This window comes from Eretmochelys imbricata, chromosome 9, assembly GCF_965152235.1.
Source record: "Eretmochelys imbricata isolate rEreImb1 chromosome 9, rEreImb1.hap1, whole genome shotgun sequence".
NCBI lineage: Eukaryota > Metazoa > Chordata > Testudines > Cheloniidae > Eretmochelys > Eretmochelys imbricata.
In genome coordinates, this window is record NC_135580.1 from 7,166,069 (window position 1) to 7,185,821 (window position 19,753).

The 19,753-nt window shown below is 44.5% G+C and overlaps 1 protein-coding gene across 3 annotated transcripts in view; it reads left to right on the forward strand.

Moving 5' to 3' along the window:
* Positions 1-19,753, forward strand: part of DIS3L2 (DIS3 like 3'-5' exoribonuclease 2) — a 280,283-nt gene that overhangs the window by 166,300 nt on the left and 94,230 nt on the right. For 2 of the 3 annotated variants that reach the window (XM_077826263.1, XM_077826265.1), the window contains 2 exons: positions 11,204-11,311; positions 18,875-19,108. In XM_077826263.1, the coding sequence (XP_077682389.1) occupies positions 11,204-11,311; positions 18,875-19,108 (342 nt within the window). The remainder of the gene's footprint in view (positions 1-11,203; positions 11,312-18,874; positions 19,109-19,753) is intronic. The other variant, XM_077826264.1, reaches the window with a different exon arrangement.

The following is a 19,753-nucleotide window of genomic DNA, read 5'->3' on the forward strand; positions in this document are numbered from 1 at the left end:
ACTGCTGATTCATGTTGAAAGTGGCTCCTGAATTGTCAAGAGACCATACAGTTAGTCTTTTGGCATTAATGCACAGTGCAATTAGGGTGGGTTTATGAGCAGTGGTCTAGTGCCAAGCTACAAATGTGATTAAATATTCTAAGAACTTTCTTTGAAAGCTAAAGGTAAATATGAAATGTATGTACTTTGGAAAAAAAAAAAGAGAGACCCCAATTTTTATTTCGTCTGCCTTTTGGGAGCCTAGTTATTCATCAGACTTCCAGATACAGCAGAACTATCTCTAAAACATATGGGTGTTAGGATTTGGAACAGGGCGTTTTAATGTGACTTCGATAGTGCTATTTCTATGTTTACGATGGTGGTGGGATTTAACAGTAGAAATAAAACTTAAACTCAATATCTAAAATATTTATATTGTGAACAATTCTGAGCAGGAAATTTGTGTTCCTCCTTCTCTGTAAAGTACCAGGCTCATTACCGACCCTACATAAACAATAAGAAGATGCACATTTTGATTAGTGTTGTCAGGGTTCCTTCCCCACTCTGAACTCTAGGGTACAGATGTGGGGACCCACATGAAAGACCCCCTAAGCTTATTCTTACCAGCTTAGGTTAAAAACTTCCCCAAGGTACAAACTTTGCCTTGTCCTTGAACAGTATGCTGCCACCACCAAGCGTTTTAAACAAAGAACAGGGAAAGAGCCCACTTGGAGATGTCTTTCCCCAAAATATCCCCCCAAGCTCTACACACCCCCTTTCCTGGGGAGGCATGAGAATAATATCCTAACCAATTGGTTACAAAATCATCAAAGACCCAAACCCCTGGATCTTGGAACAATGGAAAAATCAGTCAGGTTCTTAAAAGAAGGATTTTATATTTAAAAAAAAAAGAAAGAAAGAAAGGTAGAAATCATCTCTGTAAAATCAGGAAGGAAAATACAGGGTATTCAGATTCAAAATACAGAGGATCCTCCTCTGGGCAAAACCTTAAAGTTACAGAAAACAGGAATAAACCTCCCTCTTAACACAGGGAAAATTCACATAAAACAAAAGATAAACTAATCCGCCTTGCCTGGCTTACCTATACTGGTTGCAATATTGGAGACTTGGATTAGGATGGGTTGGAGAAGATGGATTTCTGTCTGGCCTCTCTCAGTCCCAAGAGAGAACAACCATGTAAACAAAGAGCACAAACAACACCCCCCTCCCTCCCCCCCGATTTGAAAGTCCCCTTATTGGTCCTTTGGGTCAGGTGCCAGCCAGGTTAGCTGAGCTTCTTAACCCTTTACAGGTAACAGGATGGTGCCCCTGGCCAGGAGGGATTTTATAGCACTGTATACAGAAAGATGGTTACCCTTCCCTTTATATTTGACACGCCCCCCAAATCACAGATAGGGTGAAACACTGGCTGTGATTTCTTCCTGGACCTCTAGGAGAAAACAGTAATAAGACATATGCATCTCTAAATGTACTACTAGCTGTATAAAGACTAACAATATTTCCCACATCTTAAGAACGATTTGGACCAGTTGATTCAGGGAAACTTTCATGGGAGAGTGCATCAGCCACTTTGTTAGAAGCTCCTGAGATGTGTTGTATGTCGAAATCAAAATCTTGGAGAGCTAAACTCCACCAAATAAGTTTTTTGTTATTTCCCTTGGCGGTATGAAGCCACTGTAGCGTAGCATGGTCGGTTTGCAGGTTTCTCCAAATGTATGGGCGTAGCTTTTCCAGAGCGTAGACAATGGCATAACATTCCTTTTCACTGATTAACTAGTGGCATTCCCTCTCAGACAGCTTCTTGCTGAGAAACACGATGGGATGGAACTCTTGATCCAGTCCTTCCTGCATTAAGACTCCTCCCACACCACACTCAGACGCATCTGTGGTTACTAGGAACGGTTTGTCAAAGTCTGGGGCCCTTAGCACAGGGTCAGACATGAGTGTCGCTTTAAGCTAGTTAAAGGCCTTCTGACACTCTTCAGTCCACTGAACGGCACTTGGCTGTTTCTTTTTGATTAGGTCTGTCAGTGGGGCGGCAATTTGGCTGTATTGCGGTACAAATTGCCTGTAATATCCGGCCAAGCCTAAGAAGGATTGGACCTGTTTCTTTGACTTTGGGACAGGCTACTTTTGGATAGCTTCCACTTTGGCCTGTAGGAGGTGTAACGATGCTGGTTCTGGCGGGACCCAACGGAGAGTGCCAATTCAGGACACATTGCTTAGAGCAGGGCAGTTACAGCCCAAGTCTGGGGTTTTTCCACCTCTAAGGCACACCAAACCAGCCAAACAAAGCAGACTTTGGTCTCACCCTGCTGGCTAACCACAAGTCACACAAGCAATTCCCTTAGACACTCCAGTTTCCCAGTATCTCCACCAGTGCCACTCGTTATGGGGACAAATGATTATGAAAACCAATACCCCAGTAAAAGAAAAAAAGTTCTCTCGATCCCAAAGGATCAAGCCCCAGACCCAGGTCAATATACAAATCAGATCTTACCACAAATCACACTGTTGACAATCCTTTAGAATCTAAAATCTAAAGGTTTATTCATAAAAGGAAAGAAATATAGATGAGAGCTAGAATTGGTTAAATGGAATCAATGACATACAGTAATGGCCAAGTTCTTGGTTCAGGCTTGCAGCAATGATAGAATAAACTGCAGGTTCAATCAAGTCTCTGGAGAACATCCACAGCTGGGATGGATCATTCAGTCCTTCCCTCAAAGCTTCAGTGTGTAGCAGAGTCCCTCCAGAGGTATGAAGCAGGACTGAAGACAAGATGGAGGAGCTGCAGCAGCTTTTTATAGTCTCTTGCCATGTGGTCTTTCTTTCTTTGTCCCAAAGACAAGCTATCCAGCACATGGCCTAGAAAAACCTCAGAGTTCTGTCCATAGGCAGGTCCCTGCACACCTTGCTGAGTCGTAAGGCAAGTCTACCTTCTCGCAATGGGTCAGTTATATAGCTGATGGTCCTTAATGGGCCATCAAGCCGGCTAGGCAGAGCTGACACCAACTTGACTGGAGTGTTCCCCAGAAACATAGCACAGGTTTGAAATACAGACAGTATAGAGCCAATATTCATAACTTTAACTATAAAAATGATACACATATAGACAGTATAATCATAACCAGCAAACCATAACCTTGTCTTAGACACCTCATTTGACCCCCTTTATACAAGATTTGATGCCACTACAGGACTTTGGTTGCAACAATGATCTATACGGTCCCAGCTTATGTCAGTAACGTCACAGGGGGTTAATAGTTCCTTGACCCACCTGGTGTCCAAGGTAAGTCACTCTGTTTAGGCCTATTTGACACTTCTTAGCCTTAACAGTTAGTCCTGCCTCCCTTATGCACTCGAAGACTTTTTGTAGATGTTCCAGGTGTTCTGCCCAGGAATCCGAAAATATGGCCGCATCGTCAAGGTAGGCGACTGCATATTCTCCCAATCCCTCTAGGAGACCATCTACAAGTTTTTGGAATGTGGCGGGTACATTCCACAGCCCGAAAGGGAGCACATTAAATTCATACAGCCCGACGTGTGGTGAAGGCTGACCTTTCCTTGGCGGATTCATCTAGCGGTACCTGCCAGTACCCTTTTGTTAAGTCCAAGGTAGAGATAAACTGGGCCCATCCCAGTTTCTCCAATAGTTCATCTATGTGTGGCATTGGATAGTTGTCTGGGCGAGTTACAGCATTTAACTTACGGTAGTCCACGCAAAAACGTATCTCCCCATCTGGTTTGGGAACTAGAACCACTGGAGATGGCCATGCACTGTGGGAGGGGCGGATTACACCCATCTTAGCATATCCTGGATCTCCCGTTCTATTGCAGTTTTCACTTGAGGAGACACCCAGTAAGGTTGGGCTCTAATTGGGTGAACATTACCTGTGTCAATGGCGTGGTATGCCCGTTCAGTCAGTCCTGGAGTGTCTGAGAATGTCAGCACATAGCTAGTGCACAGCTCCTTGATCTGCTGTCATTGCATTACGCCCAAGCGTCATGGAGAGGTTCACCTCTTCCATGCCACCATCACTTTTCCCTTTGTAGTAGACACCTTCAGGCCACTCAACGTCATCTCCTGCCTGGGCTGTAAACTGACAAACCTTTAATTCTCTGCAATAAAAGGGCTTTAGAGAATTAATAAGGTACACCTTAGGGTACGTCATCACTTCCCACCGGCTCAGCAGGTAGTGATTGATCTAATGGGGATTGATTTATCGCATCTCGTCTAGACGCGATAAATCGATCCCCGAATCGACGCCTGTACTCCACCTCGGCAGGAAGAGTGAGCGGAGTCGACAGGGGAGCTGCCGCAGTCGACTCGCCGCTATGAGGATGGCCAGGTAACTGGAACTAAGATACTTGGACTTCAGCTACGCGAATAGTGTAGTTGAAGTTGCATATCTTAGTTCGAACCCTCCCCTAGTGTAGCCCAGGCCTTAGGCTTTCGGTCTGAGGTAGGGAATGCTATGAGATAATTAACAACTCCCAGGTGCTCTTGGACCGTGAATGGCCCTTCCCATGACACTTCCATTTTATGGGCCTGGAGCACCTTTAAGACCATGACCTGGTCCCCTACTTTGAAGGCCCGCTCTCTGGCATGTTTATCATACCAGGCTTTTTGCTCTTTTTGAGCTTCTTTTAGGTTTTCTTTAGCAAGGGCTAAAGAGGTTCGTAGGGTGTTTTGTAAGTTGGTTACAAAGTCCAGAATGTTAGTTCCTGGAGAAGGTGTAAACCCCTCCCATTGCTGCTTCACCAACTGTAAAACCCCTTAACTTTGCGGCCATATACAAGTTCAAATGGTGAAAAACCTAAATTGGGACATGGTACAGCTCTATAGGCAAAGAGCAACTGCTGCAACACTAGGTCCCAGTCATTGGAGTGCTCATTTACAAATTTACGTATCATGGCCCCCAAAGTTCCATTAAACTTCTCCACCATGCCATTGGTTTGATGGTGGTAAGGGGTGGCAACCAACCATGATTTACCCCATGAGCTTCCCAAAGGCTTTCCGTAGGTCCTGCCAGGAAATTAGTTCCTGCATCTGTGAGGATGTCGGAGGGCCAACCTACCCTGGCAAAAATGTCTGTTAGTGCCTGGCACACACTTTTAGCCCTGGTGTTGCTTAGAGCTACTGCCTCCGGCCGTTGGGTGGCAAAATCCACGAAAGTCAGTTTGTACTGCTTTCCTCTGGTGTCTTTTTTGGAAAAGGACCAAGAATATCCACAGCTACTTGTTGAAATGGAACCTCAATGTTGGGGAGTGGCTGGAAAGGGGCTTTGACCTGGTCTTGGGGTTTTACCACTGTTTGGCATGCCTCACAAGATCGGACATAGGCAGAAACATCCTTGCCCGTTCCCTCCTAGTGGAATGACTTCCCCAAACGGTCTTTGGTCCTGTTCACCCCAGCACGGCCACTAGGATGATCATGGGCTAAGCTCAAGAGCTTTTCCCGGTACTTAGTTGGAACTACCAACTGACTCTGAGGATGCCAGTTTTCCTGGTGCCCACCAGAAAGAGTTTCCTTATATAAAAGTCCTCTTTCTACAACAAACCAGGATCGATTAGAAGAGTTGAGAGGTGGTGGGTTGCTGCGTGCCTCCGTCTAGGCTCTCTGGAGGCTTTCATCTGCTTCCTGTTCGGCCTGGAACTGTTCCCTTGATGCTGGAGACATCAGTTCCTCACTGGATTGTGAACCTGGGCTTAATCTCTCTGGAAGCGATGCAGGTGATGGGGCTGTTTCCGTTGATGGAGAACCGCTCTCCGCTGGTGCACTATGGGGTATTTGCAAAAAGAAGAGGAGGACTTGTGGCACCTTAGAGACTAACAAATTTATTTGAGCATAAGCTTTCGTGAGCTACAGCTCACTTCATCGGGTGCATTCAGTGGAAAATACAGTGGGGAGATTTATATACACAGAGAACATGAAACAATGGGTGTTACCATACACACTGTAACGAGAGTGATCACTTAAGGTGAGCTATTACCAACAGGAAAGTGGGCGGGGAGGGACCCTTTCGTAGTGATAATCAAGGTGGGCCATTTCCAGCAGTTGACAAGAACATCTGAGGAACAGTGGGGGGTGGGGAATAAACATGGGGAAATAGTTTTACTTTGTGTAATGACCCATCCACTCCCAGTCTTTATTCAAGCCTAAGTTAATTGAATCCAGTTTGCAAATTAATTCCAATTCATCAGTTTCTCGTTGGAGTCAGTTTTTGAAGTTTTTTTGTTGAAGAATTGCAACTTTTAGGTCTGTAATCAAGTGACCAAAGAGATTGAAGTGTTCTCCGACTGGTTTTTGAATGTTATAATTCTTGACGTTTGATTTGTGTCCATTTATTCTTTTACGTAGAGACTGTCCAGTCTGACCAATGTACATGGCAGAGGGGTATTGCTGGCACATGGTGGCATATGTCACATTGGTAGATGTGCAGGTGAACGAGCCTCTGATAGTGTGGCTGATATGATTAGGCCCAATGATGGTGTCCCCTGAATAGATATTTGGACACAGTTGGCAACGGGCTTTGTTGCAAGGATAGGTTCCTGGGTTAGTGGTTGTGGTGTGTGGTTGCTGGAGAGTATTTGCTTCAGGTTGTGGGGATGTCTATAAGCAAGGACTGGCCTGTCTCCCAAGATCTGTGAGCGTGATGGGTCGTCCTTCAGGATAAGTTGTAGATCCTTGATGATGCGTTGGAGAGGTTTTAGTTGGGGGCTGAAGGTGACGGCTAGTGGCGTTCTGTTATTATCTTTGTTGGGCCTGTCCTGTAGTAGGTGACTTCTGGGAACTCTTCTGGCTCTGTCAATTTGTTTCTTCACTTCAGCAGGTGGGTATTTTAGTTGTAAGAATGCTTGATAGATATCTTGTAGGTGTTTGTCTCTGTCTGAGGGGTTGGAGCAAATGCGGTTGTATCGTAGAGCTTGGCTGTAGACAATGGATCGTGTGGTGTGGTCTGGATGAAAGCTGGAGGCATGTAGGTAGGCATAGCGGTCCGTAGGTTTCCAATATAGGGTGGTGTTTATGTGACCATTGCTTATTAGCACCGTAATGTCCAGGAAGTGGATCTCTTGTGTGGACTGGTCCAGGCTGAGGTTGATGGTGGGATGGAAATTGTTGAAATCGTGATGGAATTCCTTAAGGGCTTCTTTTCCATGGGTCCAGATGATGAAGATGTCATCAGTGTAGCACAAGTAGAGTAGGGGCGTTAGGGGACGAGAGCTGAGGAAGCGTTGTTCTAAGTCAGCCATAAAAATGTTGGCATACTGTGGGGCCATGCTGGTATCCATAGCAGTGCTGCTGATTTGAAGGTATACATTGTCCCCAAATGTAAAATAGTTATGGGTCAGGATAAAGTCACAAAGTTCAGCCACCAGGTTTTTCAGGCTCTGGCTGAACCTCTTGTGTAGGGTCATCTGCTGCTGCTGCCAGTGCAGGCTCAGTGGTGCCCTCTGGTGTTGGAGCTGTAGACGGAGTTGCAAGCGCTGGACTCAGTGCTGGCAATGGTTCTGGTGCTGGTTGCTTCGCCAGTTTCGGTTCGGGTACTGGCTTTGGCTGGGTCTCTGGGACTGGATCCACTACGGCCGTTGCAGTCATTGGTGGGGGATCCGGTGCCACCACCTCTATCTGGGTCTCTGGTAACACAGACTGGGCTCTGGTGGAAGGCTCAAGAACAGGGATAGGTGTGGAAGCTTGCTTCGTCTGGCTGTGGGTGACTGTTCCCACCCTCTTGGCCAGCTTTACCTGGTTGGCCAAGTCTTCCCCCAGCAGCATGGGAATGGGATAATCATCCTAGACTGCAAAAGTCCACATTCCTGACCAGCCCTTGTACTGGACAGGCAACTTGGCTGTAGGCAAATCGAAAGAGTTGGACTTGAAGGGTTGAATCATCATTTGGGCCTCTGGGTTGATTAAGTTGGGGTCCACTAAGGATTGATGGATAGCTGACACCTGCGCTCCAGTGTCCCTCCATGCTGTAACCTTCTTCCCGCTCATACTCACAGTTTCCCTTCGTCCTAAGGGTATCTGGGAGGCATCTGGGCCCGAGGACCTTTGGTGTGACCCCGGTGCAATGAACAGTAATCTGTTGGGGTTCTTGGGGCAGTTGGCCTCCACATGCCCCAGCTCATTACATTTAAAACATCGCCCAGTTGACTGGTCACTGGGGCGAGGTGGGTTGCTGGAGAATGGTGTGGTGGGGCGATAAGGTGCCTGGGGTTTTCCTTGGGATGTAGGTGGAGCCTTGGGTTGCCCCCGGTGATAGGGTTTTATTTCGGATTGCCCCTTCTGATATTCGCCCCAAGTGCTACTAGTTTTTTTCTTTCTGCCACCTCCATCCGTTTGGCTCCAGTCTCCCCCGCCGCGATTACAGTTTTGGGCTTCCCATCTAGGATATACCTTTCTATTTCCTCAGGAACACCCTCTAAGAACTTCTCCATTTGCATTAGGAAGGGCAACTCTTCTGGAGATTTAACATTTGCTCCCGATATCCAGGCATCCCAATGTTTCACAATGTGGTAGGCGTGTCGGGTAAATGACACATCTGGTTTCCACCTTAGGGCCGACGGGAATGCTTGGGTGTTAGCCCCATTCTGACTCTCTTGCCTGGGTTTTAAAAAGTTCATAACTGTTCATGTGTTCCTTAGGCATTACAGCCACCACCTCTGCTAAGGGTCCACTGAGCTGCAGCCTCAGCTTACCATGTACTGGTTTGTAGAGATGCTGTACCCAAGGCAGGCCCTTTCGAAGTTTTCTAAGAAGGCCTTGGTATCATCGCCTGCCTTGTAGGTGGGGAACTTTCTGGGTTGGGAAGCGGTACCTGGAGAAGGATTGCTAGGGTTGGTTGGTATATTCTGCTGAGCCCTTGCCTTCTCCATCTCCAGTGCATGCTTCCTCTCTTTTTCTTTCTTCTCCATAGCTCTCTTGTGGGCAGCTTCCTCTGCCTCCTCCCTGGCTTTTTCTGCCTCCATCTCCAAGCGCCTTAAGGCCATCTGTCTATCATGCTCTTTTTGTTTCTCTTCAGCTTCGAATCTGGCCAGCTCTAGTTTATTAGCTGCTTCACTGGTAGTCATTTGCCTGCTTTCTTGTGCTTAACTCAGGCTATACCCAAGAGTGGGGGGGGGGGCACTTGTGAATTTCCCTGCAGGAGGTTATCTGCCCTGCCTTTAGGTAGAGAAAACTCCAGCTCAAAAAAGAAAAATCCCTTTGTAAAAAAACTAACACCTTTCTCTCCAGGCAAATAGACAGAAAACCCTCTCACATCTCTCAGCTTAAAAAAAAATCCTCTTCAGGTCTGTGCTTTTGGTTCAAAATGATCCCACCGCTCTGCCACCATGTCAGGGTTCCTTCCCCACTCTGAACTCTAGGGTACAGATGTGGGGACCCACATGAAAGACCCCCTAAGCTTATTCTTACCAGCTTAGGTTAAAAACTTCCCCAAGGTACAAACTTTGCCTTGTCCTTGAACAGTATGCTGCCACCACCAAGCGTTTTAAACAAAGAACAGGGAAAGAGCCCACTTGGAGACGTCTTTCCCCAAAATATCCCCCCAAGCCCTACACACCCCTTTTTCTGGGGAGGCTTCAGAATAACATCCTAACCAATTGGTTACAAAATCATCAAAGACCCAAACCCCTGGATCTTGGAACAAACGAAAAATCAGTCAGGTTCTTAAAAGAAGGATTTTATTTAAAAAAAAAAAAAAAAAATGAAAGGTAAAAATCATCTCTGTAAAATCAGGATGGAAAATACTTTACAGGGTATTCAGATTCAAAATGCAGAGGATCCCCTTCTGGGCAAAACCTTAAAGTTACAGAAAACGGGAATAAACCTCCCTCTTAACACAGGGAAAATTCATATAAAGCAAAAGATAAACTAATCCGCCTTGCCTGGCTTACCTATGCTGGTTGCAATATTGGAGACTTGGATTAGGATGGGTTGGAGAAGATGGATTTCTGTCTGGCCTCTCTCAGTCCCAAGAGAGAACAACCATGTAAACAAAGAGCACAAACAAAACAAAACAACCCCGTAAACAAAGAGCACAAACAAAACAAAACAACCGCCCCCCCCCTTCCCCCCACCCCCCGATTTGAAAGTATCTTGTCCCCTTATTGGTCCTTTGGGTCAGGTGCCAGCCAGGTTGGCTGAGCTTCTTAACCCTTTACAGGTAACAGGATGTTGCTTCTGGCCAGGAGGGGTTTTATAGCCCTGTATACAGTGAGGTAGTTACCCTTCCCTTTATGTTTATGACAAGTGTATTTACTGTTTTCCAAAGGGTCAATAATGAGAGAGGAAATACGAAAATGAAACTTCAAATCATAAGGTTTGACTCACTAAATGGCTGCTAAATATGATCTTTTCCAAAGGTGTCACCCAGAAAATAACCAGAGAGACAACTCCTCACTGGCGTAAATCAGCGTAACACCACTGAAATCGCTGGAGTTACGTTGATTTACCCCAGCAGGAGAACTGGGTGGGCCCCAAACCTTTATTCTCGGCTATAGTCCGTTTAGGAATAATTTATTTGATAGGCTGCAGGGATCAGCTTCACAAATATTGATTGGACATGGGCTACTGTTTCACAGATGAAATCCCAACTAATGACTTCTGTCTGGTTCTGATACACACTGGTATTGTGTTGAACTGGAAGTGAGTACAATAAAAATAATCATTGTTCCCTGTCTTGGCTTCTCAATCCCCTTAGTACATGTAGGCTAGTCATAAAACAAGTGCTTTTGTTTGGTTATCTAGCCAATATCTCCACTACCTTTTGACCCAGGCTACCAAAGTGCTGTACAAACTTCAGTAAAGCCTTGTGTCATCTCTGTGACATAGGGAAGTATTATACCTATTTTGCAGAGGGTAAATTAGGGCAAGTTAAATTAGTTACCTAATGTCCGTCTGCATGTGACAGAGCAGGGAACAGAATCAAGACTCCTATGCCTCTGACCACTGGAAAACTCCTGCCTTTCCCAGTTATGCTATGCTTTTGCTTTCCCCCATCCCGCCCAGTGTTAAAGTGGCAACAAAAAAGGCTACAGAAGGCATAGAGATTGTAACTTTGAGAGCTGAAGAGATGCTCCATTTAAGTGACTCTGTTTAGATCTTTTCCTTGCTTTTTGTTGGGGACCTGTGCCTTGCGGGGGAGTCAGGACCACAAGAAATGAATGTCCTCACCCATGCGGTCTTGTTTTTCAGGTGATCCCTATGCTTCCCAGGCTGCTTTGCGAGGAGTTGTGCAGTCTCAATCCTATGAAAGACAGACTGACGTTTTCTGTAATGTGGAAAATGACTCCAGAAGGCAAGGTAACCCTGTCTCCTTCATTCTTCCTGGGCAAGGTCATCATCAGCACTGGGCCCCACTGATGTAAACAGATAGGGGACTAAAATGGGTAATCCAGTAACATATCTGCTCAAAATAAAGGCTTCAAGAGTCTCCCCAATCTGTGAACACTGTATCCTGTGGATAGGATTTTGTGGAACAAATGACTGGCACATCCTCGTGATAAGAGGGATGGAAACAATGTTATTGATGGTGACTGGGAGTGAGAATGAATGTTAGGAACAGAGGATTTCTACAGCACCATAGTAGGCCACTTGTCTGTTTAGGATCTTGTCTCCAGAAATAGTTACATTTTTCTGAAGCTCCAGATATTGATTTGGCGCCTCAGCCCCCCCTGACATTTAGCCAGTTATGCAGTGCTGTGACTGAGGAAAATATTCCTTCCTGACCCCTGTGGTGGGCAGCTTATGCCCTTAATCATGAGTTTGGATTATTGCTTACAGAACTAGAAAGTATATTAATGGGCATATATTAAAAAGACCTGGTTGTACTCTTTGGGGCTGTGCAGTGCGTAAATGAACATCACCTTTATTTCTCCTGATTTCAGGCATGCAGGTGCAACATGTTGGCATTGAGGGCATCAAGTGATATTCCACTTGTCTTCATGTTCGACCTGAAGTGGTGTGGGGAGCAGTCAGCTCTTCGTGGGTCTTCATTTCTTTCTCTCCGTTCAACTCCCATCCCTCAGGGCTGCATAACAGTCTGCTCCTCGATTGCTTTTATGGTGGCAGAGCCCTCTCAGAATGGTGACTGCATGTCCCCTCCCTAAAAGGCTTTGGAAAACAGGAAGGATTCTTTTGTATTTCAAGCCTGCTGCTCTCCCATAAGTGTGTAGGTTTTATGCATTGTGTCCTTGCCAAGGTTGTTGGAGTAACTGTTTTTTGGGGTGATGTGATCCTCAGGTGACCTTTCCGATGAAAATTAGTTTGGCTTCATTGTAAATGTCCACATTGCTCCAGAGGGCTCAGAATCTCATTGTATGTGTTAGCAATGGGGCTGCACTGCAAAGTTCAGCGGCAGCTCTGCGTTTGGCCCATCTCTAGGCCCATCTCTAGCATTATGAAGGGTTTAGACTTGTTTGGGAAATCTTCAGCTTTCTGTATCCTGAATTCTAATTGCTCAAGGCACCCTCTAATACCAGGTACTCATTTGGCCTTTTATTTACCACCGAGTGCTCTTTGAACAATGAAGAGGAGCTGCTGACACTTACCTCTTAGATACTGATGCTTGGTTTTAGAACAACACTTAGATCCACCACATTTCAGCCAGTGAAAGTTTTTGGAGGAGTCACAGTGTCTTTCCTCATGTCTGCTCAGGGATGCTGATATCTGAAGTCAGGCTGCATTCCAGCAGGGAAAGGTCTCTGACATCAGAGTCTACACTTTCCTTTTGGAAGGCTGATTGCTTACAGCCAACTCAACAAACAGATTTCTCCTGGGAAGCCTTTCAAGTCTGAATGGAAGTTTGGGTCACTGGGTTTGAATAGGAACTGAAGGAAGTTAATGAACCTTACTCCTTCTAAGAGGAGACGGCAACCACAACCCTTTTTCCAGCTTGGCTTTTCTCCAAGAGCTTATCCTTGAGAGTCAGGGCAAAGCACCTCTTGCCACTACACTGTGGTGCTTGTGTAGGCAGGAGAAATGGGATCATTTTCTCTTTTCAGAGTTAGTAAGAGGTGAAGTCTGTCAACAGGCTGTTCTTCTCGCTGAACGTGGCCTTTGAACTTCGATTTCTCTGTCAGTGGCATGCAGAGCTGTAAGGAATGATGATGTAACATGGAGAGCGGCTAGGAACACAGGGGCCTTATGAGCACCTTGTTACACAGTCTACAAAACAGTATTTTGATGCTGAGTTTATAAAGCACTGCCTGATAGAATCACTATAGGGTAAGGGCTTGTCAGTAATCCCTTGCAATACAAAGAAACCTCCAGTAGAATGCCTACAGATTCCCTACATGGGAGTGACTGATTTTTTAATAAGTAAAACAATGGCAGTCCTTTAACCCTTTCCGAAGACGGGTGCCATCTTGTGGGGCTTTTGAAATCACTCATTGCATTATAATCAGCTGTTTTCGTACTACACACGAGCATAACAGGCCATGCCGTCTGGCCGACAACTTGTGCAGCCCTGTGAACATCAGTAGGAAGTTCTGACGTGCCATCTGTGAAGTTTCTTTTTGAGGATCTGTGCATTAACTGCTCCATTATTGTCACCTTGATGCAATGTGTTTCAAGAACTGAGCTGCGCTGTGTCAGTGTGGGCAGAATGCAGCCCCCATTCTGAATTCCATTGCTGTGCAGCACACATAGACTAGCATGTAAGGTTCTATCCAGTTTCCTTTTCTGTGGTGCTTGAAACACAATACTGCTAATGGGGACGGTAAACTGCTGTGTTCTGAGACACCTGATGTAATTAGTGCTTCTTCCTGGCTTTCAGCCACTCCCAGCTGCTCTAGATTTGTTTGAAAGTGTCGACAACAGGCATCCATGTACATTCATGTGGGCAAGACATATCCAAAATCTATTTCGATGTCTCCATGACATATGTTTAATATATGTGTGAAAACCCGGTAAACCTCAGTCAGAAGCAGTATGTTAGTAGTACTAAGAGAGGTATTATTAGAGTGTACGATATACCAGTTGAAAAGAACCAAATGTCACAAGAATCGCAGTTGCGTACTCCATAACACCCTGCAGCAGCCGACTCTGCTGCCTTCCAGGGGTCAGGAATGGTGAATAGTGTCCAGAAGATAAAATAGCGGGGGAAGTCAGCGCCAGCTGTTATTGGCAGTGCCTGTCCTTATGCCTTGCCATGAACATGGCCAGCCTGTGTTCACACACATGCTGGTTGATCTCCTGTGGCTGTACCGTACTGTGTCCGACCTTTCCCAAAGGGAATTAACAGAACTCTGGAAGATTTGGCCTCTGCTTTTGTCAGGCAGGCAGGAAAAGTGAGATTTTGGTTGAACATTTAAATTTCAGGCAGCAAAACAGAAATCTGGTCCATGTTGCTTCCTGTGAGGGACAATAAGATATTTTTGAGCAAAATGGCAGGAAAATGCGCAGAGAGATCTTCTATAAACGTCAAGATCAGGAGTGGATCTGTTGTGCAATATAGTATAATATTGTTATTCATTGGATGGCTGATTCCAAGGCAAACCATTATCCAAACATCATTTGGAACATACCCAGTTTATAGGCCACATTTGTTGTAGTTCTCTCTACTCTCCGTATCCATTTCGTGACTGTTATGACATCTGTCTGAAATAGGATCTCTGTTTAAGAGCTTATCTGCTTTTCCTCTTCCTGCTTCCTACTCCAACCCTGAAGGTACAATACGATGGTTATTTCAACAACAAGGAAACTATGATGTCACAATTCCACTGCCATGTGGAGTTGTTTTCAGGTGGGGATTAAGCAACAGGAACAGATGAACTTCTAAAAATCAAGACCCCACTTTCAAGCAAATCTCCCTGGTAATAAAAAAAGGAGGGGGAATACAAATACGGTATAGAAACAGTCTTGCTTGTCAGTGGTAAACTTTCCATCTTGATCAATTGCTCTTTAGCGCCACTGGGCTTCCCATTCTGTATCTGTATTTTCAAGATTATCTAATCCTGGGATAGCTAACACTCTCCAGGCTAAAATTTGTCTCAGATTTTGAGACCTGAGGAAAATTCCTGCCCTCTGTCAAATTTGCCAAACTAGCGGGTTTGTGGGGTTTTGCCATTGATTACTCCTATTTAATCCTTCATTAACATACTGAAAAACATCTAGATGTATGGCTGTGCCCACTGCATATCACCTATTTTGTCTCATTGTTTCCTTGTATTCCTCCATCTGCTGCCTCTTGTGCTGTACTTCGCTTGTAAGCTCCTTGGGGCAGGACCATCTTTGTGTTCTGTTTTTATACAGCACCTAGTACAATGGAGTCTTGATTCATGACTGGGGCTGCTAGGCGGTGTGGTGGAGGTGGTAATAATAATGCTAATACTAATGAAACGTTATATGATACATCTTAGTTCTGGAACTAAATACCATTGTAACTGTAGTTGATTGCATTTGTTCCCTTCTTTAAAGCAAAGCTTGCCCGAGAAAGCAACAGTGAAAACACTGAGTCCAGTTTTCCAAACATGCAGTGCAAACTGCACGTATAGTTACTACAAATGTGCGTGCAAATGGCCAGTTAGACTTTTAACTAGCTGATTGCACTGATACCAATATACATGTGCAGTAATGGTTCATGAAAATCAGACCTGCGGTTGCACGTCCACTTTTGAATACCAGCATCACTTTAGTTCTCAACCTTTTTCATACTGTGACTCCACGGTCCAATAGGAGAGTCTTGGTGCCTACTTCAGACTAGCCATAAAATAAAGGAAGATGGTGTCAACACCCTGAAACCTGTTTGAGGATTGCCCCCCAATGGGATCCTGATTCCCTAGTTGAGAACCTGTGATCTAACTAGAAGGTAAAGGAAATTCTCAGATCTATTCATTAACTTAGTCTACAAGTTGCATAGTGAGTTCCCAGCTTTGCCCAAATCAGGGATGATTCATTCAGATAAAAATGTAACTTTGCATGTTCGTACTTGAATTCTCTTTGTTGCACCTTCCATATTAAGGAGGAAGCCAGCTATAGGTTACCTTGTAAAATCCAGGATTTTATCCACCTCTGCTGTGGGAGAAGCATTGCTTTTACTAGGAATTCCTTTTCTGTTTTTTGTCCAGTCCTCTACATTTTTTAATGTAGATGTATGTGGATGGAATTAATTCACCCACAGATAGACATAATTAGTGCCTAAGTACCTAAATCATTACAGTTTTGGATCTTATAGTGGTGAGGACCAGATTTGATAAGGGTCTTGTTTTAATGCAGCTGTTACCAATAACTGAAGATTAGAACATTGACAAGAAAAGGGAGATAATAAAACATTTAAATGTCATGCTAGGAGAGCATTCCCTTATTTACAGAGGGTTTGTGTGGATGAATGAAATTAGAAGGAGTTCAGTTCCAATAAAGGAAACTCAGCCTTGTCCACCACTCATTTCGCTACTTTGAGCAAAATCTTTCTGGGTGCTTGAGAACGTCTTTGTTTGCCTTATTAAAACGTGAACTGTTTATTTTTCTTTAAACGGCTAGTTGTTTTTGTATTTTTCATTAATCTGCTTGCCTTTTGCCCATGGTGTAGTGTTTAAAGAGATCCTGCAGCATCGTAGTTACCTTACAGGAAATTTCCGTGGCTTTTGATAGGGAGTTTTTTGGTCCAGACAAACAAAGATTTAAACAGACAAACAAAGAAAACAAAACAAACCCCCCACTCACCACAAACAGAGGGGAATGAGAAGCTTTTTTTAAAAAAAAGTGTGTAAAGTTTTCTTGGTTTCCATCAAAAAGAAAACCTTTTCCCCATAGAGTGATCTGACACTGTCTGCCATTAAAGAATGGACTTTGGAAATAATGTGTGTGACACTGAAAAATAGCACCAATTTACTTTCAGAGCTTTTTTTAAGCACTGAAATATAGACTTTTCTGAAAAAAGAAAAGGAGGACTTGTGGTACCTTAGAGACTAACCAATTTATTTGAGCATAAGCTTTCGTAAGCTACAGCTCACTTCATCGGATGCATTCAGTGGAAAATGCATCCGAAGAAGTGAGCTGTAGCTCACGAAAGTTTATGCTCAAATAAATTTGTTAGTCTCTAAGGTGCCACAAGTACTCCTTTTCTTTTTGCCAATACAGACTAACACGGCTGCTACTCTGAGGCTTTTCTGAGTATTTGTTTCTCGTCCATCACAGCAGGAAAGAGACCAGCATTATCTCTTGGGTATCATTTCTGATTTCTCTGACAGTGGCGAAAGAACGAAGTTTCTTTTATTAACAACATGGCACCCAGAAGAGTTGGGAACTTTTACAATAGCCCCAATGTGTTTTGCATATCAGCACAGGGTCTTGGAATTCAAATTCCTGGGTTCAGTGTTACCAAAACACAGTCAGTACATAGAAGGGGAGGGAGACCTACTAGAAATAGACCAGCCTGGCAGCAGATCTCACTATGTGTCAGTGACCAAGTAAAAGTAGCACCCTACAACTCAGAACAAGTGTTAAACTGAACTTAATAGAATGCAGTGGAGCAGAGATCAGACAGAATAGCTTTTAAAATAGGAGGACAGCTAATTCCTTTAGTTCTGTTAATTGTAATAATTTCTTTAAATGCACATATATGATATATATATACACACACACACCCCTCTACATCATCAACTACACTTCCGAGAACTTTAAATCAGAAGCCATTACCCTCTAGTTGCTGAAGACTTAGAAAAATGTGTCCCAGTGTTGAGGACATGACCTCATGTAATAGGAAATAGACCTAGATGCCCAGTGATATACCTTTCTCCCGTCTGTTGAGTTATGCTGCATGTGCGCATGTTGGTGTGCTAAGGAGGTGAATTGTAGGGGTGTATCAGCTCCGTCAATGGCAAATCCTCCCCCAGTTCATGCCCTCCTCTGGCAATGCCCTGATTCACTCTGCCTTGCTGAGACCTGGCGTTCCTCCTGGGACACTCCCACTTGCCAAAGCTACCTCCTCCTTGAATGGCCCCCGTTGCTCCGACGGAGGATGTGAGATTGCCGCTCGAGCCGAGCCAGAATTAAAACGCTCTGCTCGTCCTCTAAGCACTTTTGCTGAGTTTGACCCTCAACCTTCTTCTCCAAACGTCTTGTTGCCCTGTCACCCTTTGATGAGTCTGATTCCCTGTCCCAGAGCCAGTTCCCCGTTGTCCCATCACGCATTCACCACTATGAGCAGCTCTGCAACATTGCTACCATGCCTCATCTGAAAATGTGGCTCTTTTCCTTTCTGTCCTAACAAATAATTTAAGATTAAATTCCAGAGAGACCTTTTATTAAATAGTTTAAAAATATGGGTGGTTTCTGTTTGAATTTTTTTTAATTGATTTCATGTGTGCTTACTGGCAACATTTCTTTGTTGGATCAGAAAGACAGTGGAAACTCACGGATTATTCCTTGTGATTCTTTGGGCTGAATCGTGGCCTGGGTAATGGGCTTAAGACCCATTGAAATGAGGGGGATGGAGATTGGTAGGTCTGGACCAACAGGGGCCAAAGTACAACCCACGTACTTCTACAGTGTAGCCTACAAACATTTGTCTGACTTGGAGGTCCCAGCAGGCAGCCCCCATCTTGATCCAAGCAAGACTATTAACCTTAGGGCACAGTTTGTTTTCTGTCGGCCACACCCCTGTAATGAAGGGTGGCTGCAATCTGCTGCATATTAGATGTGACCCTCCAGCTTCTAGTAGGTTTCTAATTAGACTGTCACATGGGCAAAGTTTAGATGCCCGTGTTCGGGGTTCTACCTACCAATCTGCACGCAAGCCACTTCTCTGTTTAATTGGATTTTTTTTATTTTTAATATGAGGAAAAAAGACGTAAGCTGTTGTGAAGGATGGCAGGTTCTTCCTCTTGTAATTAATGACTTCATTTACATTTTCTGATTTTGCAGATCCTTGATGAATGGTTTGGGCGAACCGTTATCTGTTCCTGCGTGAAGCTGAGCTATGACCATGCACAGAGTATGATTGAAAACCCCAACAGGGTTTTTGGGTCAGAAGAACTGCCTCCAGTCTCTCCTCAGCACCCAGTCGATGAAATTCACCAAGCTGTCCTAAACCTCCACCGAATCGCCAAGCATCTGCGCAAACAGCGCTTCATTGATGGTGCTCTTCGTTTAGACCAGGTCAGTAACCTCGGCATCCGTAACCTGGGGCTATTCACCCCTCCTCTCAGCCCTTACGAGAGCAAACCCAAGCTGAACTCCTTTGATCTCTTGATTGGTCTAAAGACTCCAAAGGGAAAATCAGACTTGAATAAAAGCATAGGATTTTGTGGCAAAGTTGTTGGGCTTTTTTGTTTTGTTTTAAATATAACTTCACCAAGCTGTGCAGATACAGGACACCTAATAACACAGGAAACGAAACGAAAATGGTTGGGTTGAAATCTACTAGACAAAATAGATAAGGGAAGAGTGATCGCTCTTACAGAATTCTTCATGCCACCTAGAGCTATGGATACAAATCTTATAAATGGAAATAAATGCTGATGATGTCATAACTTTATCAAGGCATTTAGGTACATGAAGCACATATTTCACTTCAAAAAGGGTCATCTCCAAAGCATCATTTGCTGTGAGATACTGTAGTTGGAATAATCATATTTTCCAGCAGCACTCCTATCAGTTCTCGGGGCAGGGAAAAGAATTAAAACGTTATCTAAGACAGTTTAATTGTGTAAACAGTGGATGTGTTTCAATAGAAGAGACGTAAATGACGTGGTTTCTTATCTGTGACAATGTAAGTGGGGCTGTATCAGTTGTGTTGTGTAT